The 25,395-nt window shown below is 40.6% G+C and overlaps 2 protein-coding genes across 9 annotated transcripts; one reads left to right on the forward strand and one right to left on the reverse strand.

The window, feature by feature from the left end:
• Positions 1-332: 332 nt before the first annotated feature.
• RPL15 (ribosomal protein L15) lies at positions 333-3,604 on the reverse strand. 4 transcript variants are annotated; one of them, XM_008522171.2, is made up of 4 exons: positions 3,353-3,604; positions 2,528-2,709; positions 1,953-2,089; positions 333-1,138 (listed from the first exon to the last, which is right to left on the reverse strand). In XM_008522171.2, the coding sequence occupies exons 2-4, from the start codon at positions 2,697-2,699 to the stop codon at positions 833-835; spliced, it is 615 nt and encodes a 204-aa protein (XP_008520393.1). In that variant the 5' UTR covers positions 2,700-2,709; positions 3,353-3,604; the 3' UTR covers positions 333-832. The 4 variants fall into 4 exon arrangements, with proteins under 4 accessions (XP_008520393.1, XP_070432046.1, XP_070432048.1 ...); XM_070575945.1 differs by having other exon boundaries at positions 2,528-2,725; positions 3,353-3,413; XM_070575947.1 differs by having other exon boundaries at positions 3,223-3,364.
• NKIRAS1 (NFKB inhibitor interacting Ras like 1) lies at positions 3,458-24,788 on the forward strand. Of its 5 annotated transcripts, none has more exons than XR_011527131.1 (5): positions 3,609-3,750; positions 10,175-10,285; positions 18,036-18,277; positions 18,418-18,626; positions 23,811-24,788. XR_011527131.1 is itself a non-coding variant. In XM_070575951.1 (5 exons), exons 4-5 carry the CDS (start codon positions 18,038-18,040, stop codon positions 24,051-24,053), a joined length of 483 nt encoding a protein of 160 aa, XP_070432052.1. In that variant the 5' UTR covers positions 3,609-3,750; positions 10,175-10,285; positions 12,265-12,396; positions 18,036-18,037; the 3' UTR covers positions 24,054-24,788. The 5 variants fall into 5 exon arrangements, 4 of the variants coding, with proteins under 4 accessions (XP_008520395.1, XP_070432052.1, XP_008520394.1 ...); XM_070575951.1 differs by lacking the exon at positions 18,418-18,626 and adding an exon at positions 12,265-12,396; XM_008522173.2 differs by lacking the exons at positions 3,609-3,750; positions 18,418-18,626 and adding an exon at positions 3,458-3,597.
• Positions 24,789-25,395: the final 607 nt, after the last annotated feature.

Here is a 25,395-nt window from a genome sequence, read left to right on the forward strand (position 1 = left end):
AGCTTACAAACCTCAACTTTAATTCCCTTGTCATTCACCTAACGCTCAATTCGCATCAGTTTCAACATATACCAGCGTAAATATCGTTAATACTTGGCACAAAATTCAGTATTCTACAACTCCGTCATGGGAATAAACCAGAAGTCTCCACCTTTTATGTGAACTTCAATTGCACTGTGGAGCCCAAGGTAATTTTGTTTAACCAAAATTTTTAACTTGTAAGAGCACCCTCTTGCAACAGGTTTATTCAATTCTCCTAAAAATGGTGGCATTCTAAACTTTTCTCCTTTCACAAGCAGTGGTTACATAAATGAAATATTAAGACCTAAAAATGTGGACCCTCGACAAGTTTATTTTTCTGCATATGATAATCAGGATATCCTTCACATTTCCAAGCAAAATCCATTTAAAAAATGTGTCTTTGCCAAACTCCAAAAACAGCCAGTTGAGAGTAATCCAGGAGAGCATTGCATCACCCCAATAAAGCTGTAGGTTTCATCACATGCACCAACAAATCTACATGGCTAGTTTCTGCACTCCTGTTACAGAATTTATTTTACACTTATTATACCAAACAGCATTTTAAACACTGACATATAAACTCCCTAATAAGATAAAGCAAAGATGAAAGCATTTATCTTATTAGAAACAAGATACATCGTCACTTATAGTTTTCAAACATTATTGCACTTTAACTTTCATAATTTGACAATGCATTCATGAAACAAACTGCAGACAACTAGTTTTAACAGACAAATTAAAGAACACTTTTAAGCAGACATGACTGTCCTAAATTGTTTATTAGGTAAGAATTTTACAAACATTACTTATATTAGCGGTAACGGTGAAGCTGCAGAGTATTGCGCCTTCTCCAAGCTGCACGGCGAGAACCACCAATAGTGTGGTGGAACTTGTGGCCCTTTCCAAGGCCACGGCTCTTGCGGCCTGCAGATGTCAGCCCTCTCATTTCCCTGTGCTTGTGGACTGGTTTGGTGATCCACTGGGTATCAGGATTTCTTCTAATAGCCTTATGGAATGGATCAATGAGGATCACCTCAAAGAATTTGTATGTGGAATCTTCGCCAACCCAGTAAGAATTCAGAACTCTCAGAGCCCCACAGTGGCGTCCAGCTCGTTCCTAGAATAGGAAAAAAGGCCCAAAGTCAGCCTCCCACACTTCCCATAGTATCAAACAGGAAGAATTCTCTAGTTCACCACTAGGTGAGACTGAGGCCATTAGGCTACTTAGCTGCTCAAATATTTATCAAGCATCTCCCCAGAGGCTGGGACCCTAAGTATGATAAAGCAGACTTACTAAAATAGCACACACAAACATCCTTAGATTTGAAACCATTCCCTCTTACTACCTGCCCCCCCAACTAAGGCATAAATGTTAAAACTTAGGATTCTGGAACCTCATCTTTTCCTAATAAAGAGGTCAACAAACTTACAGAAAACTTTAATATTTAGCATATTATGTTAGGCTTTGCCAGTCACAGCGGTCTCTTTGCCTTTTCTTTTAAAAATAACATTTTTAGCTCATGGGCCCTTGTTTGCCAACCGCTACAACAGAGCATAGCTTATTTACTAACCCAGAAAGCAAGCTTATAACTGACCACAGAAAAATCAGTGATACAAATAAATGCAGTTTCTATACACCGGGGGAAATGTGCCCTCTGAGACAAAGTTTACTGCCCTTCAATAGCTTCGGTTCCAGAGGTCTACGCTAATCATAAAACACAATTTCCAATATGTGAGCAGAGACATTAAATCAGTAACAAAAGACAAAGTCTTTGACGTTAACTCTTTACCAAGATTAGTTAAGTAAAAAAAAAAAAAAATCACAAACCCCACAGGACTCACTTGTATACAAGCTAATCAGGAGAGCTGCTGAAATCCTTCTCCACCAACCCCAGGAGGTGCCAATCCAACTGCTACTCAAAACCACTCACCTCGGCAACAGACTGAAGGCTTCGAGCAAACTTGAGCTGGTTAACACCATGATGCACAGGCTTGCCGTAGGTCGCGCCCTTAGGAACGGGGCGTTTGCGGCCACCACGGCGCACACGAATGCGATATATGACATAACCTGTACGAAAAAAATTTACAAGGGTCTTATAAAAGCCGTAAGGGTGGAAGATCCAACGACATGTCACTTACGCCCCAACATCAGTTATATTTCACACCACACGTCAAATACTGTTACCTCTAATGTAAGCAAAACTAATACCCGTTTGAGACTCATTTCACGTTAATCACAGAGGTAGAGTCATTTCTCACTCTACACTGTTATTTTGCTTTAGTCTAGACTCACACGATTTGCAATCTACGACACACTTGCTACTTCAGACAACTGGGAGCACATAATCCACCGGCCAACAACCTCTATGCGCTGCAGCTGAAGGCGGTTTCTGCCAAAGCCCTATGTGAAGACAGACATGGGCGCGATGGCAGCTCTTCCTCATCACCGGTTTCCAGCTTGCCCTGCGAAATATTTTATCGAGGCGTCCACGCAGACACCACTCACCTTGCTTGGCCTTGTAGCCCAGTCTGCGCGCCTTATCGGGCCGGGTGGGGCGGGGCGCCCTGTGGAGCGCCGAGAGCTGGCGGTACTGCCAGCAGCGCACCCTGAGAAGAAATCGCATCACGTCCGACTGCTTCTTCCTCCATAGCTCCTGGATGTACTTGTAAGCGCCCATCTTGGCTTACCTTTGAGATAAACCGCCTATTAAAAACATATCCCTTTAAAGTCTAACAAGACCCCGTCCGTCCATCTTAGTTCCTCATCAACCACAAGGAAACCACTGAGGATGAAAATGGCTCTGCACGCAGCGCGGGGAAAAGCCAGCCCCGATCCCACCTCTGCGACCGCCAGCGCGCAGCAGCGCAGGCAGGCCTCGGGCACATTTCTGCTAGACGAAATGAATGGAGCCAGACTCGGGCACTGAGGGGCGGGTGACTGCGGCAGGCGGCGTCCCCCAGGGCCCGGCCTGCAGAGACCTCGCCGACACCACAGGGGAAGGCGCTACCGCCGCCGCCAACTTAACTCTCGAAGAAAAAGCACTTACTCTACCTAACCCGCCGGCCTGGCTTTACGACGCCCTAGGCCCGGCCCCATGCCTCCCTTCACGCTCCAGGCCCAGCTCGAATTCGCGCCGCCATCACAACATCCCCCCCACAGCCCGCCCCGGGGGCCGCGTCTCCACGCCCGGGCTGCCCCACATCCTGATCGAACTCGCGCCGCACAGAAGGCAGGAGAAACTCCGAGGACGCAGGGTCCCCGAGCCTGGATGGCCGTGGCAAAGGGAGATCCGCGGCGGATGGACTACTGAAAAACTCCAACACAGCCTACCTGATGGCTGCCGCCAGACGGAAAGGAAAGAGCCTTTCTCCCACAATCCCTTTTGGGCTCCTCCCCCACCTCAGCAAGCCTCTTTCCGGTGGAAAGCTGCGGCCACCCGGAGCCTCATGGGACATGTAGTTCCGGCAGAGAGCCTGGTGGGCGGAGTTCGGCAGGGATTGGGTGCAGCCTCCTCTATTGTCCCGCCCCCTGCTCGTCAGGATTCGAGTTTGAGAGGCAGGGGCAACCCGAAACTGGTGAGTCCGCGGCGAGGCCTCGGCGGGCGAGCATCCTACACAGTCGCGCCGCCGGGAGGAGGCAAGGTGGGGGCGGGGCTCCCGTGGCCGAGGTCCGCCGTGGAGGCGCGCAGCCGGCGCGCCGCTCTCTTCGGCGTCTGCGGAGGGGTCCAGGTCTGTGTCGTGAGGAGTGGGGGCCGCTTCATCGAGGCAGCGTCTTCGCCTGCGGCGTAGCTGTGGCTTCCCGGTGCCGTCCCCGTTCTCACCCCGGACGGGCGCAGAGATCCGGGACCCGGGGCGGCTCGGACGGTCCCCCGCGACGCCGCCCCAGCCGCCAGAGAAGGCGTTTGCGGTGCGGGGCTTCGCGGGTGGAGGGTCATTCGGGTCGATTCGGCTTTAGCCCCCGCAGGCCCCAGCTCAGGGATTTTGCACTAAAAAGGGTCCGTGGGGAGGGAGAGCGCTGGCGGCTTGGCGCTTTTCCATTTCCGTGCCTTTCCTGCCTACGGATTTGGTCCCAGATTGGTACGTCAGAACCACAGTTTTTTAGATTTATTTGCCAAGACCTGGTTGGCAAGTGCGAATGTTTCGGGCAGAAATACCGAGAAAATGCTGGCGTTTTGTGTTGCGTTCGTTATGGAAAAATAGGTGACTACGTCTTTTGCGTCTCCAGAATATTTTCATTTTTGATGCAATCATGTGGTTTAATTCTCTTAACAAATTCTAAGTGTGGCCAGGGTTTAAGAGAATCTTGTTTACTTTCTAAATCATTAGCTGTTTTGGTCATTTTTCCCCTCATTTCCTATTTTCCCTTTTTTTTTTTGTCACAGCTTTACCACTGTAAGAATCCTCATATGGTTCATTGATTCATTCAACGAACCTTTATGAAGTGCCTGATATGTGCCAGGCAGTGTCCCAACTGCTGAGGATGCAGCAGTGGTCAACGCAGAAATTCTAGCTTTCTTGGAAACAGGCTTAAGTAAGACATGTATTATGTTAGGCGGTAAGTGCTAAGGACCAACATTAAGAGGAGAGTAAGGATAAGGGAGTGTTGGAGTGGGAGTCGAAAGTTTGGACAGAATGTTCATGGTAAGTCTCCTTGATGAGTAACATTTGAGAAAAGACATGAACGATGTGAGCCTTGGAGAAGTGGGCACTGATTCCACGCGGAGGGAAAAGTGCCAAAGCTGGAGTATGCCTGGAACAGCAAGGAGGCATTGTGGCTGGAATTAGCCATAGGAGAAACTAGCAGATGACATCAGAGAGGCCAAGGTTCTTATGAGGATTTTGGGTTTTCAAAGTGCCTGAGATTGGAAACAATGGGAAGAATTTGAGCGGAAGGGTCACTTCCTGTGGCTTAACATTTTTAAAGGATCTTATGGATTGCAGCTTTGAGGCTAAACGGAAGAACAGAAAAAGTGGAAACAGAGAGACTAGTTAGGAGGTTTTATTAATTTCCTTTTGCTCCTGTACCAATATACAGCAAATTTACTGGCTTAAAATAATACAAATTTATTGTCTTATAATTCTGTAGGTCAGAAATCTCACTAGGCTAAAATCAGGTTGTCAGTAGTGCCATATTCCTTTTAGAGGTGAGAGGGGAGAATCCATTTCCTTGCCTTTTCCAGCTTCTACAGGCCACCTGCATTGCTTGGCTCCTGACCCTTTCCGTCATCTTCAAAGCCAGCAGCATAGCATCTTCAAATCCCGGTCTTTCTCTCTTGCTTTCTGACATTCTTGTCTCCCTCATAAAAAGACACTTGTGATTACATTGGGTCCACTCAGCTAATCCAGGATAATCTCTTCATTGCAAGGTTCCTAATTTAATCACAGCTGCAAAATCCCTTTTACTATGTAAAGTGAAATACTCATAGGTTTTGGGAATTTTGACACAGACATCCTTGAGAGAGCAGGAGATGAGAAGATGGTACCTGGGACCACTTCATTAGTGATGGAGGTTGTAAGTGGTCCCCCCTTGGATGTATTTCAAGGTAGACGATTTACTGATGGATCAGACATGGGGTGTCAGAAAAATGGGTCAAGAATGATTGACTACAAATCATTTAGAAAAAAGATTCTGGCAATGTGAGTAATGACTGCTAATTTCTTAGTTTCTGTGGTTTTGTTTCTTAATTTGCCGTTAGCAGTTTCTCAGGAGTTTTGCAAGATTTGGATTGGTATTTCCAGTTGATTTTTGAGATTCTTGAGGCAGGGATCATTTCTGGTTTTGCTCCCTAGTTTTTCCCTAATGCCTGGCATTATGGTAAGCCCTCAGTAAATATTTACTGGATGAATAAAAGAATGGTAAGCTGGAATCAGCTTATTATATTTTATTATGTTCACTATTATTTGCAAAACCCTTTTAATGTGTGTTTATGTATTTATGTAAAATGTCTTTATATATGGATAAGTCAAAGTATTGCACACAGTACATGGTGTTTACATAAATACACAGTGTAGAAGTTTTCCCCATGTGATGCTTACATAATAAGATCTATCTATAATATCTCTCTATAATGTTAACAGTGTCTCAACATTAATATTTTTCCGATTGCATAAACAGTTCTTTAGATAGAAGAACAGAAGTACTGACAATTTGGAGGAGCTGTTTCTGATGGCCCTTCAAAGAGAATATTGACCAGGTCATGTTTTTATTCTCTAGCAACACTAGATTTGATTTGGAAAGCAAAGCAATATGTATTTAAAACTGCATTGGATTTTGTCTGTTAAGCACATTCTCTTAGTCATATACATCAGATGAAGATTAATAGGTCACAGATTGATTTTTTCTTTTTTTTTTTTGCTGAGGAAGGTTCACCCTGAGCTAACGTCTGCCACCAGTCTTCCTATTTTTATATCTGAGCCGCTGCCACATCACAGCCACTGACAGATGAGTGGTGTAGGTCAGTGCCTGGGAACTGAACCTGGGCTGCTGAAGCCAAGTGTGCTGAAGCAGAGTGTGCCAAACTTAACCATTAGGTCACCAAGGCTGGCCCCGTCACAGATTGAATTTTATTGTGCAGCAGTTTCTTAGGGTAGGGACTGTAACAAGTAGCTCTGACTGCTGCATTTTGCATTAACCTCAGTGTTGATGCAGTTTCTGGGTAAGCAGTTTCTGTTCTCACAGTATCACAGTGTTAGAAGGAACCTTAAAGGTCCTTCATCTGTTCTGGAGCCTTTCAGACTCTTGAAACCTAGATTTACATTGGAGGCTTGGCCACCTGCAGGATCTGTTCACGTGGTTCATTTCCTGTTCAGATGCTGCAGATGGCCTCCTTTATCAATTTGGAAGGAAATGGTGTATATTTATTCTGTTTGGGAATTATGAAATATTATAATGCTTAGAGAACTAAGTTTTTAGTAGTTTTTATGTATAAATCTGAATATCTGTAAGCATGAGAACCATTCCTTATGCATAATGTGAATCCCCACTGTCACGATCATATTTGGAAACTCAAGTATTTTTGTATGTGTATTTGATGTAATTCATTCAAAATCTTACCTTAGATATTAACTTTTTAAAGAACTCAAACTTTTTTTTTTTGAGGAAGATTAGCCCTGAGCTAACATCTGCTGCCAATCCTCCTCTTTTTTGCTGAGGAAGACTGGCCCTGAGCTAACACCTGTGCCCATCTTCCTCTACTTTATGTGAGGGACACCTACCACAGCATGGCTTGCCAAGCGGGTGCCATGTCTGCACTCAGGATCCAAACCGGTGGACCCTGGGCTGCCGAACCTGAACATGGGCACTTAACGGCTGCGCCACAGGGCCAGCCCCAGAACTCAGACTTCTTAATTGATGGTGCCAGGTCACTAATCTTCAGTTTTATATGTAGTAGTATTGTTTCCCGTTTGAAAAGAACAAGGAACCTAGAATGTTTCAGCTATGCTTTGGTTAATCACACATACCCTTTCATCTTTGTTTTCTTTTTGACAGTGTAAAATATTTAACACGGCCGATTCTGTCTTACCTCTTCCCATCTCTTTCCTTTCTAAAATACTTTAAAATCCTTACCTAGTGTTTGAGTTACCTCTATTCTGTTACTTTTACTGTTTGCCCTTGATGGAGACTTCTCTGATATACCAAAACAAACCCCCTAATTTATTTATTTATACACACACACATAAATTAATACATATTTTTAACAGACTTTATCTGCTCATCCTAATATCAATGAGTGATCAAAGTACAATTGTAGCATACCACTTTTAAAGCAGATGTATTAAGACCACTTCCAAAGACTCTTGGAATAATTGACTTGTGAATTTCTCAGGATTCTATTGGTTTCAGCATTTCTCCAGTTTGCTGCAGTCTCCAGCGCTCATAGTTGCCTCCCCTTTTTAGAGGCCTGTTAATCACTGGGTGTTTTTTTCTTATAACTGCCTGCTTTACCCAAGTACAGCGTGTACCCGCCCCTGTAGAGCACTTGAATTTTCTTGAAGATTGGTATAATGTGTGGTAAAGTGACAGTTTTTTGATTGAACAGGAAGGGGAGAGGAGGTAAGGATTGGCATTTAGAAATTCTCCTGGGGCTAAGACATTTTTAGAGGAAGGGAAATAACAATACAAAAACCAGAATTTAGATTCCAAGAATAACATTTTCTGACAACAGAATTGTTCTGTGCTGCCATCATTTTTATCTTTTGGCAGATTTATTTCTTTTTCATCCTCTTCTCATGTGGTTAGGTGGCAACTTCCTTTAAATTTTTTTTTTTTTTTTTTTTTTTAAAGATTTTATTTTTTCCTTTTTCTCCCCAAAGCCCCCCGGTACATAGTTGTGTATTCTTCGTTGTGGGTTCTCCTAGTTGTGGCATGTGGGACGCCGCCCCAGCGTGGTTCGATGAGCAGTGCCATGTCCGTGCCCAGGATCCGAACCAACGAAACACTGGGCCGCCTGCTGCGGAGCGCGCGAACTTAACCACTCGGCCACGGGGCCAGCCCCAACTTCCTTTAAATTTTAACTATTATCATTAAAAACCCTTTGAAAGATTGATTCAATGGTGTCATAACTTACAGGAGACCACAATATGCAGAGAGAATAGAATCCTATGATAAATGAGATGACATTAAATTAATCATAAATTCAGAGGTACGTGTAGAAAACCTTTTAAAATAGGCCATAGCTGCTGACATAGGAGATACCATACCATGGATGATCAATGTGACACAAAGCTGTGCCCTTATAAATAAAGCCTGAGAATTTTTCTATTGCAGTTATGTTGAAAATATAAAGAAAAGAAAGTCCCCTAAGAGCAGTGGCTCTCCTAGAAGCAAGTGATTATTCTTGATAAGATTTAGAAGGATTCCAAGCATACCACCCAGGAAGTAATGGTTGTATCACATAAGTGATGATTATTTCTCTACTGGTAAAATGTAGTGTATGGCTCTGAGAAAGAGTGCTGTGTTATTACTGCACTACAATAATGTTAGCCTTAACATTTTTCCTGTCAGCAGACTAGTGTTTTGGCTGATTTGGGTCATAAAAAATTACAGACTTTGAAAAAATTAAGTAGAGAAGACTTATGGGAAGTTCATTTGTTGCTTCATGTTTTCAGTGTTGGTAAGAAAACAAACCAACCAGTAGTGATGCACAACACACGTGCATACACAGAAGGATACCTGGTATTCATTTTATGTGAATGCTGATTTGAACTTTCTTGTCGTAGTTGTTTTCTGACTTAAAGGAGTTGTGGTATCCCTTTTAGTCAGAGTTATTGCGTGTTCTGCAGTTCCAGATGAGAAGAATTGGGGGAAATAAGGAGGTGGTGGGAGATGGCAAAGGCAATGTGGAAATGTAAATTCTCTTTCCAGGTTATTCTGTTGTATTTGATGAGCCGTTTTTCATTTCTGCCTTGGCTGCTGTTACTTTGCCTTCTGGAAGATAAAACCTCTGAGGAAAAAATTGAAGAAAATGTTACCTGTTCTTGCTTTTCCTTGGATATGTTAGGAAGCTAGGAAAAGTTTTGCTTTTCTTACTGGTTTAAAGTGCCTGAGCAATTTTTCTAGCATCAGGAAGTATGACTCAAAGTATGACTAAGAGAACCCATGTGGCTACCAAAATCCAGTTTCCCACTCTCCTGAGAAAAGACTGACAGTAGCATTAATAGCAGTAATGTTTCTTTAAAAAAATCATGTCCATTCTCTATCCAGATTTTTATCTTCATGCTTCCTTAAACTTTTGCTTAAATGTTTATTTTTTCAAGTAAATATTGACAAGCAGGCAGTTTCTTTCAAGGATTGGTTTCATCTAGGATTCTATCTGAATTCCTATAGACTCAATTAGTATTGAAATATTCTTTGTATAAAATGTATTTGTTATTTTTGAAAACAAACGTGGATTCACATCTATATGTGTAGTCTTAGGTTTACCTAGATTACCTCGGCAAAGATAGAAGAAACTGGTAACACTGATTGCTCTAATGGAGCAAATGGGAGACTAGAAAGGGAGTTTGGAAGGATGTACCTTATTCTATATATGTTTTTTTATATTTGAAATTTCTTGTCATGTATGTATGGCTTATTAAATTTAAACTTAGAAAGAAAAAGAAAAGGTTGATTTCAACAGTATACAATTTTAAAGATCTTCTCTTCTCTTCACAGTGATATCCTGAGACAGGATGGGAAAGGGCTGCAGGGTTGTGGTTTGTGGCTTGCTATCTGTGGGGAAAACAGCAATTTTGGAGCAGCTCCTTTATGGGAATCATACTATTGGTAAGATTGTTTTTCTCTCGTTTCTCTGTAGGTTCTGGGAACTGTTAGGGGTCTGTGGTGGTACACGAAAGTGAGGTGTAGTCTAGAGGGACCAAAAGGGTCATAGAAGTCAACAAAAATTGAGGGGGGCAAAAATGGGGGAGAGAAAAAAACATTTTTATGTTATTGAAATTCAAGAGTGTTTGCTGTAAGTTATAACAGTTAAGAAAACAACTGTATATATCTCTCGTTTGTATATATGTGTTTCCTGTATATTTACATAATGAATAGTGGTCTTGGAGTCATAGCATCAGTCACTTAGGAATATCCTGAATGATCTCTCGTTCTTATTTCAAACATGACTTTCCAGTACTACTGTATAGGTTTTAAAAATGGAAGAAACAGCTGTTTGCTGCAGTGTGACCTAACTTTATGAGTTGGATTATCTCATTCATTTATTCATTCATGGAGTTAAACAATTATTAAATACTTGCTATATGATACAGGCTGTGATGAGGCCTTGTGAGGATACAGAAATGAAGACAACGGCGTCCATGGCTTTAAGGAGGTCATGGTTTAGTAAGGAAGACAGACGTTACGGTTTAGCATAAAATGAGGTTTATGTTAGAGAGCGAAGTAGAATCTTAGATCTTTGAAGTATTTATCTCTGGCAAGTAGCTTAGAGGGCATTTCTATCTTACTTTTATTAATCATTTTGATGAGCTCTGCTTCTCTTCCACCTTCCCAAAATAATATTTAACAATTTTGGTTAAATCCACGTTGAGTTTTTATCATGATGCCTGTGCCAGCAGTTCTCAAACATTTTGGTTTCAGAATCCCTCCTGTCACAAATCTTGCTCTTAATGTTTTGCCTCCAGATACTAATTTATGTCTGTGCAAAAAATAAATTATGCTGGGGGTGGAAAAAGAAAAGAATCCCTTTACCCTCTTAAAACTCTAAATAGCTTTTGTTTATGTTGGCTATATCTTTTGATATTTTTATTGTATTAGAAATTAAAAAAATATTTGTTACTTAAAATAGTAACAGTAAACTTATTACAGCTAAGATAACATATTCTTATGAAAAATAATTATATTATCAAAAAACTTGGAAGATGAGCATTGATTTACATTTTTGAAAATCTAATGTCTACCTTAATAGAAGGCAGCTGCATTATCATATCTACTTGCTTTTATGTTCAATCTGTTGTGATATGTTGTTTTAGTTGAAATACATGAAGAAAATCTGGCCTTACACAGATATATAGTTAGAAAAGGTACGAGTATTTTAGTAGCCTTTCCAGATAATTGTGAATATTCTTCTTTGATATTTCACTAAAACTCAACAAGTGATGGTTACTTAAAGCTTATTGCAATGTGGAATCTGAAACCACATCAGTGACCTTTTCCTGCTGTATTACATTAAAATCTCATTGATCTATCTTGCACTTTAAATGGGTTTTTTACCCAACATGGTTTTTTAACATCCTGAATTGGTCAGTTGGAAAATACTGGTTTACTGAGATGAGCAGATCTTCCAAATTAACAATTATTGATATCATCCCCAGTCTCATCAGTATTAGGAAGCTGTCAAGTTCATGGTGATGGATACAATTCTGATTTCACTTAAAAGCTCAAATTTTATCATTGACAACAAATACTGTCAGTTATTTTCCTTGAAATGATAGGTTGCCTTTATTCATTTTTTAGAAAATGTGTGTCAAATACCCTGAATAAACATGTTTTTCTGTCATTCCATCTTTTTTAATAAAAGTGGCTAGTTCAGCTTGCAACTCAAACACAAGAGTTTTTCCTCTGGACAATTACCATAATTTGTTATGCAGAAATACTTTATGCCTACTTCCCATTAATCACATAGAATATTAAAAAGATGCAAAGATGTATTCTCAAGGATTGAGGTTTAATAAAATTAGTAATTTTTACTGCTTCATCAAGGACATTTCTTAAGTGAAACTGGCTTTTTTTTTTTTTTGAGGAAGATTAGCCCTGAGCTAACATCTGCTACCAGTTCTCCTCTTTTTGCTGAGGAAGATTAGCCCTGACGTAACATCCGTGCCCATCTTCCTCTACTTTATATGTGGGATGCCTGCCGCAGCATGACTTGACAGGTGGTACGTAGGTCTGTACCCGGGATCTGAATTGGTGAACCACTGAATCGGTGGGCCACTGAAGTGGAATGTGCAACCTTAACTGCTGCGCCATCGGGCTGGCCTGAAACTGGCTTTTTTTTTAAACTGCAAGTATGAGATGGTGAACAACACAGCTAATACAGTTGGTGCTACTGCCTTGATTGTACTAAGGCACCAGCAGTTTTACCCACCGTTGCTTTTGCATCAAGTACAAATGTCAACACAGTGGAAAAGGCAAATGTCTTAGTATTGTTATGAAAATAGTTTTGCCCATGTGTATTCCCTGAAAGGAGACCTCAGTGGATCTGTAGACCACACAGATCTACAGATCTACACAGAGAGCTACTGGCACATGTAAATATTCTCAGCTGAGCAGTATGGTGTACTATGATTGTTTCTTTTCTTTTTGTTTTTATGGAAGCTAACATTTGCTTTATTTGTCATTTCGTTAGTTTTGTTTATACCTTTGGCTAATTTTTCCACATGTCCAGATGTTTCTCAGTTTTCCGTGAGGTCAGCTAAATCAGTTAATCCTTTTTTTTCTTGGAGGTACCCTTCCAGGAGCAAGCAATCCTTTTATGTAGGCCTTTTGCACAGATGTCACCGTGGAACTTCCCTTTACCTTTCTTTCTTCCTGGGTTTGATTCCCTGCTTCCTAGATGTCTTATCATCTTTTGGTTTATGCCCTTCTTTTGGTGGAGCATATCTTCCAGTATAGTCATGCATCACTTAATAGTGGGGTTATGTTCTGAGAAATGTGTGATTACGCAATTTCGTCATTGTGCGAACATCACAAGAGTGTACTTACACAGACCTAGATGGTATAGCCTACTTCACACGTAGGCTGTATAGTACTCCTCTTGGGGGACCACCATTGTATGTGCGGTCCATTGTTGACCAAAATATTATTATGCAGCTCATGACTGTACTTTTTTTGGGGTTGAAAAGATTGTACAATGGAATGGGGCACTGGGTGATGGTAGTCCTCAAAATGCCCTCTATGCCTGGCACATGGCACTAATCTTGGGGCTTCTAAGTAGAGATATTTACTATGGTCCCTGTGATTCCATTTACTCCTGTGTTACCTTCTGTTTTCTGGATCCAGTGTCGTCATCTTTCTATGATTACATGCTAATTTCGATGGAGGCTTCCTCAGTTTGCTGAGAAAATGTATGTGATACATTTTTTCAGGCATCACATGTTTGAAAATATCTTTATTTTACACTCACAATTGAATTATAATTTTGAGTGTAGAATTCCAGGTTGAGAATAATTTCTTTTCAGTATTTTTAAAGCGTTGCTCCGTTATCATCTTTTATCCTTCTCTATTATAAAATGCATCATATACATAGAAAACTGCATAAAACACATAGACGGCTTAATGAATAATTATAAAAGAAACCTTTGCATAATCTCCATGCAGGTCAAAAAGTAGAACCTTGAGGGCACTCTAGTAGCCTCCCATGTTCCTCTCTCCAATCACAACTCAGCCCTTCCCTTGACTTTTGGTCAATCAGTTCTTTCTCTCCTTTATAGTTTTGCCACCTATGTATGTATCACTAAAGGATATAGTTTACTTTTGCCTGTTACTGACTTTATATCAATGGAATAATACTGTATAAATTCTTCAGTGTCTGCCTTCTTTCACTCAATAGTACATCTGTAAGACTCATCCATGTTGTAGGTAGCTGTGGTTTAATTATCATTGCCTTATAGTATCTGTTGTATGAAGACACTTCAATTTATTTCTCTCTTCTATCTTGATGAACATTTGGGCTGTTTATAGTTTGGGGCTGTTAGAAATCATGCTGCAGTGAACAGTCTTGGACATATATGCCACCTATTATGTGGGCAAGTTCTTGGGGGGATGTATCTGGGAGTGAAATTGCTGCTTCATAGAGGATGTCTATCCTCAGTTTTACCAGATTCTATTATCTTCTTGCTTCTAGTGTTGCTTTTGAGATGCTGGGAGCCATTATCATTCTTGATGCTTTGGATGTGGAAGCTTTTGTAGGCTCTTTTTTTTGTCCCCAGTATTCTGAAATTTCATAGTGGTGTATCATAGGATTAGTCTGTTTCCATCCATGGTACCGAGCATTCAGTGGGCCCTTTCAATATGGAAATGTTTGTCTTCAGTTCTGAAATTTTTTTTTTTTTGAGGAAGATTAGCCCTGAGCTAACATCTGCCGCCAATCCTCCTCTTTTTGCTGGGGAAGACTGGTCCTGAGCTAACATCTGTGCCCATCTTCCTCTGTTTTATGTGGGATGCCTGCTGCCACAGCCTGGCTTGACAAGTGGTATGTAGGTCTGCACCTGGGATCTGAACTGGCAAACCCCGGGCTGCTGAAGCAGAATGTGCGAATTTAACTGCTGTGCCACTGGGCTGGCCCCTCAGTTCTGAAATATTTTGTTGATGCTTTCCCTCCTCTTTGTTCTCTGTTCTCTCTTTCTGGAACTCTCTTTTTGGAAGCTAGACTTCTGGACTAGTTCGCTAATTTTTTTATTTCTCCTCTTCTATTTTCCACTCTTAATATTTTGTTCCACTTCTTGGGAGTTAACATCATTATGTTCTAGCCCTTCTACAGAGGTTTCACTTCTTATTATTCTGTTCTCTTTTCATGGATGCACTGTCTTCTCTCTCTGAGTATAATATTGAGTAATTTTTTTGTTTTTCTTTTCTTTGTAGTCTTTTCCCTCTAAGGTGCTCGTTTCTGATTTTTGGTCTCTCCTTTCCTCCAGGTATCTGGTAGTCCTTGGTTGTCTGCTCATAATTAAGAGTGGAGAACTAAAAAGCTAACCAAAAGCTCTAAGCATGTGGACAGGGTTCATGACTTTGAACTTCACTGTAAGGTGATCTGGGTGGGGCCTTGTTGAGCAACCCTAGATGTTAGCATATTTAGGATTTTTCCTATTTTGCTGGCCAGATTCCCCAAATTCCTCTGCCTGGAGGATAAAGACCTGGCTGCTAAAGGTTTGGGAGCAGAGGGAGGTTGACACTTAATTGCCCCCTGTTTTCACTATGGAACTCAGACCCTCTATCCCACAGTCCAGGCATCCTCTATTTTACCCTCTCTAGAGCTTGCACCCTTAGTCTTCTGCAGGTATGGAGGAGTGGTAGTTGCCCAATGGCATGGAGTGGGAGAGTGGATCTAGGGAGCTAATGGAAGAGCCATGACTTTGGTTGATTTATAGAGTAACAAAATCTCAAAAGGTTTAAGCTTAATGGGGCAAGGAGGGGAACCAGACTGTTGTTTGGTGGATAAAACATCCACTATGACAAAAGTCTTAATAGTTTTTGCCTTGAAATTATTTTGTAGTCAAAGCTCAATAAATTTGTGTCTTAATAGAATAAGCTTTAATTTCCGTCAGGTAGCTTAATATATCACAGCATGAGATATATACTCAAACCTATGAGTAATTTTCCCTTACTAAACATTGAACACGTTCCTTAATGTAAATAATTATGCTGATAAAAGTGAATTTTTGGTTTCTCATGGTCCAATCGATTTATCATTACATCATTATTCCTTTTAATACTTTATGGAGATTTTATTTAATACTTATAAACAGTTCATGTAAGGCACCTGTAACAAATCATTCTACAGTATTTAGGTTGTTTAAAACTCTTGCCATAGTTTTCAAAAACCTATAATATAGTATGCTTTATTGGTATAGGATGTTATCCATATGATTTTACCTCTGGATATAGCTCATATTTAAATATGAAAGTGGGTACAGGGACCATACTATACCTTTCTCATCATATGCCTCTAGCACTCATTACAATTCCAAGTGTTAATCTTCTCCCCTTAATCCCCTTATCCACAAATGATTATTGAATACATGCTGTGTACACAGAATAGTTCATTTCTCTCAAGGAAGTTATAGACTAGTTGAAGAGACAAAACCTGCACAAATGGAGCAAACTAAAATGCATTTTAAAAGGATCACTCAGGCAAGAAGGGAACTGAAATTGGGACATCAATTATGAGCTCATTCATTCATTCAGCAAACATTTATTCAGGACTTTCTAGGTCAATTTTTAAGTCAATTTGTTAGTCCTCAGAGCTATAAAGATAGATTAGCCACAGTCCTGGCTCTCAAGGAGTTTATACTCCAGCTTCAGAGGGGACAGATATGGAAAGATTTAAGTATAGAATGGTATTGTGGGCCAGCCCCGTGGCATAGTAGTTGAGTTCACACACTCTGCTTCGGAGGCCTGGGATTCACCTGTTCGGATCCTGGACATGGACCTACACACTGCTTATCAAGACACAGTGTGGCATGCGTCCCACATAGAAAATAGAGGAAGATGGGCAGGGATCTTCCTCAGCAAAAAGAGGAGGATTGGTGGCAGATATTAGCTCAGGTCTAATCTTCTTCAAAAAATAAATAAATAAAATGGTATTGCCTGTACACAGCACAATAGGAGCAGAAAGGAGGGAAGGGGCTAATCAGGAGAGGAGGACCCACAGAGCTGACATTTCAGAAGAGTCTGGAAAGGATACTAGGAGTTAACTGAGCTACTGCTGTAGTTCAGGTGAAGATACACCAGTGGGAATGAAAGGAGGCAGTGGCTTGAGCAGATGTTTCAGCAGTAAAGTGGCTGATTTATAACTTTCACTCACACTTTCAGTTTTCAAAGAGAACTTTGAAGACTGCCCAGGTGGATGGTGATGAAGGGAAGAAGGCAAGGAGGAGGAACAGGTGTAGGGAGGAAAGATAGTAAGTTTTGCTAGTTTGAAGTACTTGCAGGACATTCACATAAAAGTGCAAAGTAGGCACTTGGGAATTAAGGCCTGGTGCTCAGGCCCAGACTGGACATGTACATTTTTGAGTCCTGTAAACAGACCCTGGAAATAGTGGAAGTTGTACAAAAAAAAGCTAACAAATTTCCCCCAGGTCTTGTCCTTGCCTCTGATGGACAAGAAAATGGGGCCACTTAGTTGTTGAAGCTACTTTTTTTTTTTTTTGAGGAAGATTAGCCCTGAACTTACTGCTGCCAATCCTCTTTTTGCTGAGGAAGCCTGGCCCTGAGCTAACATCCATGCCCATCTTCCTCCACTTTATATGTGAGACGCCTACCACAGCATGGCTTTTGCCAAGTGGTGCCATGTCTGCACCCAGGATCCGAACCGGCAAACCCTGGGCCGACGAGAAGTGGAACGTGCGAACTTAACTGCTGCGCCACTGGGCCAGCCCCTGTTGAAGCTACTTTTAAAATCAGCCTTTAATTCTCCAATTTAGGTATTAAGTTCTTTGACTCTTATAACAATACTTTTTAAAAATATGTAATAGTAAATCTTGTTGCCAAATTTTTATTTCTACTTTTATTTCTATCCAGAAGAAATATTTTTAAAAAGCATGTTGGTCATTTACTGTACTACCTTTCACTTTAAGGAAGTTAGTAAATGAATCTTCTTATATATAGTATATAGGGAACATAGAAAGCCAACTTGCTGAATGACAAGAAAATATTCAGCAGTTAGTACTGAGTTATCCAGAAAGTAATTTCTTTTTTTCTTATTGAGGTATAATTGACATAACATCATATACTTTCAGGTGTACAATGTAGTGATTCGATATTTGTATATATAAAAGTAATTTCTTTTTAATCCCAGGAATGGAAGATTGTGAAACAATGGAAGATGTGTATATGGCTTCAGTGGAAACGGATCGGGGAGTAAAGGAACAGTTACATCTTTATGATACCAGAGGCCTACAGGAAGGTGTGGAGCTGCCAAAGCATTATTTTTCATTTGCTGATGGCTTTGTTCTTGTGTACAGTGTGAATAACCTTGAATCCTTTCAAAGAGTGGAGCTTCTGAAAAAAGAAATTGATAAATTCAAAGACAAAAAAGAGGTAAGTGGGTATGTGAAAAATGCCAAATGTGAATTATAATACTGTTTAAGTTGTAGCATGGACTTCTGGGCAGTTAAAATATTTTAAAAGCGCTAAATTGTATCCACAGTATCTGTAATCTTCATAATTTTTTTTCTTAGTTCAGGAAATACAGTCAGGACCAGCATTTGACTTTCTGCCTTTGCTTGTTACTGTGTACAAGTTGAATTTTAATGACTCCATACCTCAAGTACCACACAGTTCATTTCATATTGTTTGGGATCCCTGTGGCCTGGGTCTCTTTATTATCTTCTTGGGTAAATAGGATTCTTGTCTTCAGTCTTGAAAAAAGAAAAGTGAAAAAAACCTAGTAAGTATTGAATTCTACCCATTTACCACTTAAAAATAAGATTCTTATCATGGTCTGTAAAGTCTTATATGATCTGGGATCTGGCCCATCCCTGTCCTTTTCATCTTATCTTTATCATTCAGTTCCTCTGTCACTGTACTCCAGTGACACTGGTCTACTTTCTGTTTTCCCAACATGATAATTTTGTTCCCCTATTAAGTCCTTCCCAATCGCTGGTTCCCTTGCCTGGAACTCTCTTATCAAGATCCTTGTCCGGATCTTCATATGGCTGACTCATCATCATGGAGGGAACCATATAATGTACTGGTTAACAGCACTGGCTAGATTTTCTTAACCTCAATTTTGGTATTTTATTTATTTTTATGTTAAACTTTCTATTTTGAGATAACTGTAGATTCACATGCAATTTTAAGAAAGAGATCCCTTACACAGTTTCCCCCAATGCTAACATTGTGCAGAACTACAGTACAATATCACAACCAAGATACTGACATTCATACAGTCAAGATTCAGAATGTATTTCTGTCACTGCAAGGGTCCCTCATGTTACCCTCTTATAGCCACACCCACTTCCCTCCCATCCCCACCCGCTCCTTAACCCCTGACAAACACTAATCTCTTCTCCATTTTTATGATCTTGTCATTTCAAGAGTGTTAACATAAATGTAAGCATACAGTATGTAACCTTTTGGTTTTGGCTTTTTTCACTCAGTGTAATTCTCTGGAGAGTCATCCAAGTTCTTGCACCTATGAGTATTTCATTCCTTTTTTATTTCTGCGTGGTATTCCATAATATGTATGTACCAAAGTTTGTTTAACCATTCACCTGTTGAAAGACATCTGGGTTGTAATTTTTTTTTATTCTTTTGAGTACTTACTTTGTGAATAGATAACAATATTCACAAGGTTCCATCTTCAAAAGACATAAAAAGGCAAGTAATGAATGCGCCCTCCCACCTATTTCCCATCTTTCCCACCTAAACAGATAAATGCTGTTATTTTCTACAATATCCTCCAGATTCCCCTCCCTGCCCCCCAAAAGTGAAAGTATAGTTCAGTGAACATTCATATACTTGATACTTGAATCTTGGCTCTACTTCTTAACTTTTCTGCCTTAGTTTCCTTATCTGTAAAATGAAGATGATAACAGTACCTTCCTCATATGGTTGTAATGGGGATTTATCTAAACACATCCATTCATCAAATGCTTATTGAGCAACCTCTCTGTGCCTGGCATTGTTCTAGGTGAGGTGCAGGGAATACAAGACAACCACATGGAGTCTGTTCCCATAAGGCTTCTGTTTTGGGGATGGGAGGGGGAGAGACAAGGAACAAATATATGTTACAAAGAGTAATGCTATGTAGGAAAGTGAAGCAGAGTGGGAAGTGAGGGTACTGTTTTCTGTAGGGTGATCTGGGAAGGCCTCAAAAGGTGACTTTCAGCAGAGATCTGAAGGAAGAGGGAGGGAGCCAAGCTAATGTTTGGAGGAGGAGTGCTCCAGGTGGAGAGACTAGTTGATGCAAGGGTCTGGGGCAGGAATTTGCTCATCATGTTCAGGAACAGCCATGAGGCCAGAGTGAGCTGGAGGAGAGTGGTAGGAGACGAGGGCAACATTTTGGATCAGAAGCCATTGGTTTTGAGCAAAGGAATGACATGACCTGGACTTAGATTGCATTTATTTGCATGTTAGTTTCTAAAAAAAATCAAATAGGTAATGTTTGCACATGGTTCAGAAATAAAAATGACATATAAAAAGGACTATAGTGAACCCTATTTCCCACCACTGTCCTCAACCAATGAGGTCCTCTACCTCAAGCGTGCTTTTTTAATATTTTATCACTTTGCTAGTTTTGGGGAATCCTTCCAAAGTTCCTTTATATAAATACAAAGCAAATAGGAACATACATATTTTTTATTTTTCTCTTTCTTGCACTGAAAGTTGCATATTGTTCATGTAATACATCTTGGAGTCCTTTCCATATCAGTACTCAGATTCCTTGGGTTTGTTTTTTGTTTTGTTTTGTTTTTGGTGAGGAAGATTTGCTCTGAGCTAATATCTGTTGCCAGTCTTCCTCTTTTTTTGCTTGAGGAAGATTAGCCCTGAGCTAACATCTGTGCCAGTCTTCCTCGATTTTGTATGTAGGTCACTGCCACAGCATGGGTTGACAGTGGTGTAGGTCCATGCCTGGGGTCTGAACCCATGAACCTGAGCCACCAAAGCAGAGTGGGCAAACTTAACCACTGTGCCATGGAGCTGGGCCTCCCCCCGTTTTTTTTGAACTCATGCATAGTTTTCATTGTGTGGTCGTAGATGTATCATACTTACTTAACCAGTCCCAAATTGATGGACACTTGGGTTATTTCCAGTCCTTTGCTATTATGAACTATGCTACCATGAATAATTTTATACATTGATTATGTTGTATGTTTTAGGGTACAGTTACTTGTGAGATCAGTTAGCAGAAATGGGGTTCTTGAGTCAAAGGGTAAATATATTGCCAAATTACCTTCCATAGGAATGGTATAACAATAAATGCCTGTTTTTCCAGTCTTGACAATAATGTGTAAACTTCAGGATTTTGTAAGTCTTTTGGGTGAAAATCATATTTTAATAGTTTCATTTCCCTTAGTATGAGTGAGGTTGAGTATCTTTTGACTTATTTTAAAATGATCACTTTGGCTGCTGTGTTGACAGTAGACATTTGGGGGACAAGGTGAGAAACAAGGAGTTTAGCTGAACCTTTATTGCCCTGGAGCACTTTAACATTTACCAGTTGCAGAGTTGAGGAGAAACCAGCAAAGGAGTCTAAGAAGTGGCCAGGAGATAGGAGGAAAACCAGGATAAAGGTGTCCCAGAGGCAAGTAAAGCCATCACTTTTTAAAGCACTTCACACTATGTCAAGTGCTGCAGATAGGTCAAAAAACAGGAAGAAGTGGGCAGCCTTTAGTAACTTGGGGGGGTCTTAGAAACAGTTTTAGTAGAACAGTGAGATGAAGTCTGATTGGACTGGATGTAGGAGAGACTTGAAGATAGCAAACACAGCTCTTTGAAAGTTTTGAGGAAAAGGGTAAGGGGAACGGAGAGGAGCTGGAGAAGGATGTATAAAAAGAGGTTTGTTTTTTTAGATGGAAGATATCATTGTCTTTGTATGCTAATGGGAATGATTGAGTAGAGAGGAGAAAACTGATGATGCAGGAGAGGGGATAATTGCTGGAGTGACATCATTGTCCAGGTTAAAAGGATGGGTTCTGGAAGATGGGTACATGGGCTTGGAAGATGGTAGGTTGCCAGATGTTGTGCTGGAAGCACATGAAAGTTCTATTCTGATTGCTTCTATTTTCTTATTGAAATAGTATGACATCAACTGAGAGTAAGTGAGGGAAAGAAGAAATGCTGGAGGTTGGAGAAGAGGGCCAAGGTAGGAGATGTCTCGTTACAGAGTACATGGAGGAAATGTATTATATTTGGTGGAGAACACCACCTTGCTTGAGGTCAGTGATTATGAATTGGGACCAGCCAATAGGATTTTTTTTCCTCTAGCCACATTCAGTAAGTGGTGTAGGCGAAGAGTATAGGTGGATACAATAGGATAATGACAGCAAGGGAGTAAATTAAAGGAATCTCAGCTGGGTGAGGTACGTAAGACACGAGAGGGACTGAAGCAGTGATAAAGGCAGTACAGTCAATGGATTGTAGGTCCTTGTGATGTTTAGAATCGTTGCGTTCAGCGTGTTAGGCATGAACTAGGAAGGCAGAGGTCAGAGTGGGATTCCTGGAATTGGTATCATAAAGAGGAGCAGTTCTAATGGCAAGAGCTAGGATGTGTTCGTGGGAGTGAATGGCTGAGTTCAGGAGCATGATTAAGATCTTTGCAGAAACCAAAGAAGTGAGGGATAAGGTTACTGGAAGGTCATCCACATGGCTAGTTGAAATCACTAGGAATTATGACAAAAGTAGTGTGGTAGTGACCACGAGCCAGGTCTGTAATGAGCAGCAAGTTGGGGCAGGGAGCAGATAGTACATACTTAAAGCACCAGCCTTCAGTTTTAGGGTAGGATATTGTTGGAGGCAGCACTGAGGGACAAGGAGGACACTTTACATCCTTTCCCATCCCCTAGCGTAGTGAGAACTGCAGGGCTGAGCCAGCTTTCAGTTAGGCAAGAAGGCGAAGGGAACATTCAATAGGGAGGGGATTTTGTTGAACTCTAGGGGCAAAGTGGAAGTTTCTGCAATTGGGGAGGGGGAGATGGAGGTCAGATTAGGTGATATACATACATGAAGATGAAAATCTGGGTGATGAAGAATGACATGAGGGCTTAAAGGGGTAGTTCCTGCTAAGAAATGGAGGGGTATAGTTGCCAAGAAAACCAAAGCTCTGGGGCCTGCTCTTCCATTCTGCCAGGGATAAAGCACAGGGCCCTCAACTTAAAGGCTCAAAGGTCCTAGTTCAGAGCTGCTCCTCAGAGGGGCCTTGTCTGACAATTCTTACTGCCCTTTCTCCACTCTCCAGTCAGCCTGTTTATTGTCTTCTTTACAGTCACTATCTAAAAATATTCTCTCTCCTCCCTCCCTCTCCGCTTGGGCCTGCTGTGTTCTGGTCACCTGAAATGTTGCCTGGTATGTAGTAAGCCTTCAGGTTCAAGTGAGTGTTTGCCTTCCATTTAGTGTAAAATGTTCCTGTTGGTCCAGACATTCAGCAGATATCTAGTGCTTGCATCAGGCAGTCTTCTCTGATGAGGAATAATGTGAACAGAAGTTCCTATTCTCATGGAACTTAGGTTCTAGGGGTGCAGAACTCTCACAGCTCCAGAATTCCTCTTCTATTTTGAAGTACGTGCTGCAGATTTCCCAAACAGCAGGTATAGCTTAAATGAAGTGCAGACACGTTTCAGTGAAACCGTTACCTGTTAATTTCCCCAAGTCTATCTTCCATTCATACCTGAGTTGAGTAACTTCATCTGTTAATTTAAAATGTTTCATAGTTGACACCCTGTAGAGTATCTGTATTTTTAACAGAAGTGCGTTGAGGAGGAGCGAGGCTAACGTCCTATCCTATTCAGTCACATCTGAGACTAAGTTTTGATGAAGCAGTTTGTTAAAGGGGACAGCATTCTTTATTTTTCCATTTTGCCTAAGAACTGATGCTGGCAGATTGTGATCTTTTTATCCATTTTTCTTTCAGGTAGCAATTGTTGTATTAGGAAACAAAATCGACCTTTCTGAGCAGAGGCAAGTGGACGCTGAAGTGGCACAGCAATGGGCAAAAAGTGAGAAAGTGCGACTGTGGGAGGTAACAGTTACAGATCGGAAAACTCTGATTGAACCATTCACTCTGTTAGCCAGCAAACTTTCCCAGCCCCAGAGCAAATCGAGCTTTCCTTTGCCTGGGAGGAAAAACAAAGGGAACTCTAACTCTGAGAACTAAAAATCAGTAATGCCACAATTGTTTCTTAAATAGTGATTGCCTTTAAGTGTCTGTGAACATATTTAAAATAGGCCATTCGTATCTATCTTTGGTCCTTAGGAAACCCCTAAGGAAGTAATTTAATACACTTTAGGTTATAATTAAATTATTTGGGCTGAGTTTATTATTATTGCCTGATATGAAATGAGATAATATATTTGCATTCTCATTGTTTGAAACTTGTCCCTGAAATTAGCACCTTTGTTATTTATACTTGTTGGACTTGTCAAAGCAGTAAAAATAAAGTTGGGCTAGTATGCAAATGTACCTATGAGTAGCTTCCCCCTGGTTTAACTTGTTTCACAAGTTATTATTCTGTGTAACTTTATGCAAACTTCTTAGCTCAAACATAACTTAAAGTTTATTAATCATCTCATGTTTAGGATTATAAAATGACATTTTTTGTATGTCCAAGTTAGATCACAAACTAACAATTTGGATACTAAGTAAGCTGAATTTTATCTTGTGGAGATCTTGCTAAATGGAACAAAACCTGTGGTTTAACTTTGTTCAAATTATATGTTTAGCATGACTTGAGCCTGTAGCTGGTGTAAATACGTTCAAACTGTTTCTTCTTTAGAAAATTGCTAAGCACTTAAGGACAGTAAAGCTTCCATTTTCCACAAGGAATCCTATACCTTCTGGAATAGTTTTCTGGATACGTAGTTATGTGGAATAAAAAATGTATCATAAAAATACTGGACTATAGGCAGTCTTCAAGTTAGATATCTGAGTTTGTGCTATGGTTCTTTGCAGATTTTGGCAAGATGTGAGCAATGGGGCTAACTGTATTTAGCAAGTTGACAATACTGCAACTATTTTAAAAGTAGGCAACAAGCTACTTAGTGGTTTCAGTCGTGAAAGCAGTTAACTATATAAATCAGCTAGTGCTACTACCGTATAATTCTTTAAAATTTCTCATCACAAATATATATTTTTGGTCAAAAAAATTATCACTCAGATATGATTAAGTCATTCCCTGCCTTCTCTCCCAATCAGTGAGTGCCGATCTTTTAGCTTTCTTCCTATGTATTTTGGATAAATACTTCTACAATTATTTTTAAATAAGTAATGTACTAGATCATCCTGCAGTTTGCTTTTTCTACTCAACGCAACTTAGATCTATGTTAGTATTCAGTTACCATATTCTTTTTAAATGCTTAATGAATGTATGTGTACCGTTACCCTTTGCACCTGGGTGAGTTTCTCTGGAGGAGATAGAAAGAAACAGAACTGCTGGGTTATAGGATGTGTACACCTAGATCCTGCCACATTGCCCTCTAATGTGGCTATACTAATTGAT

Source organism: Equus przewalskii, chromosome 15, assembly GCF_037783145.1.
Source record: "Equus przewalskii isolate Varuska chromosome 15, EquPr2, whole genome shotgun sequence".
In the NCBI taxonomy this organism is placed as follows: Eukaryota; Metazoa; Chordata; class Mammalia; order Perissodactyla; family Equidae; genus Equus; species Equus przewalskii.

Excerpts from the sequence above, each read along its gene's own strand:
- NKIRAS1 (XM_008522173.2), top strand. The coding sequence starts at position 10,192 with ATGGGAAAGGGCTGCAGGGTTGTGGTTTGTGGCTTGCTATCTGTGGGG. Across the intron at positions 10,286-18,035 it reads TTATGGGAATCATACTATTG|GAATGGAAGATTGTGAAACA; the intron begins GTAAGATTGTTT and ends TTTTAATCCCAG. Across the intron at positions 18,278-23,810 it reads AATTCAAAGACAAAAAAGAG|GTAGCAATTGTTGTATTAGG; the intron begins GTAAGTGGGTAT and ends TTTTTCTTTCAG.
- RPL15 (XM_008522171.2), bottom strand. The coding sequence starts at position 2,699 with ATGGGCGCTTACAAGTACATCCAGGAGCTATGGAGGAAGAAGCAGTCG. Across the intron at positions 2,090-2,527 it reads GGGCTACAAGGCCAAGCAAG|GTTATGTCATATATCGCATT; the intron begins GTGAGTGGTGTC and ends TTTTTCGTACAG. Across the intron at positions 1,139-1,952 it reads GCCTTCAGTCTGTTGCCGAG|GAACGAGCTGGACGCCACTG; the intron begins GTGAGTGGTTTT and ends TTCCTATTCTAG.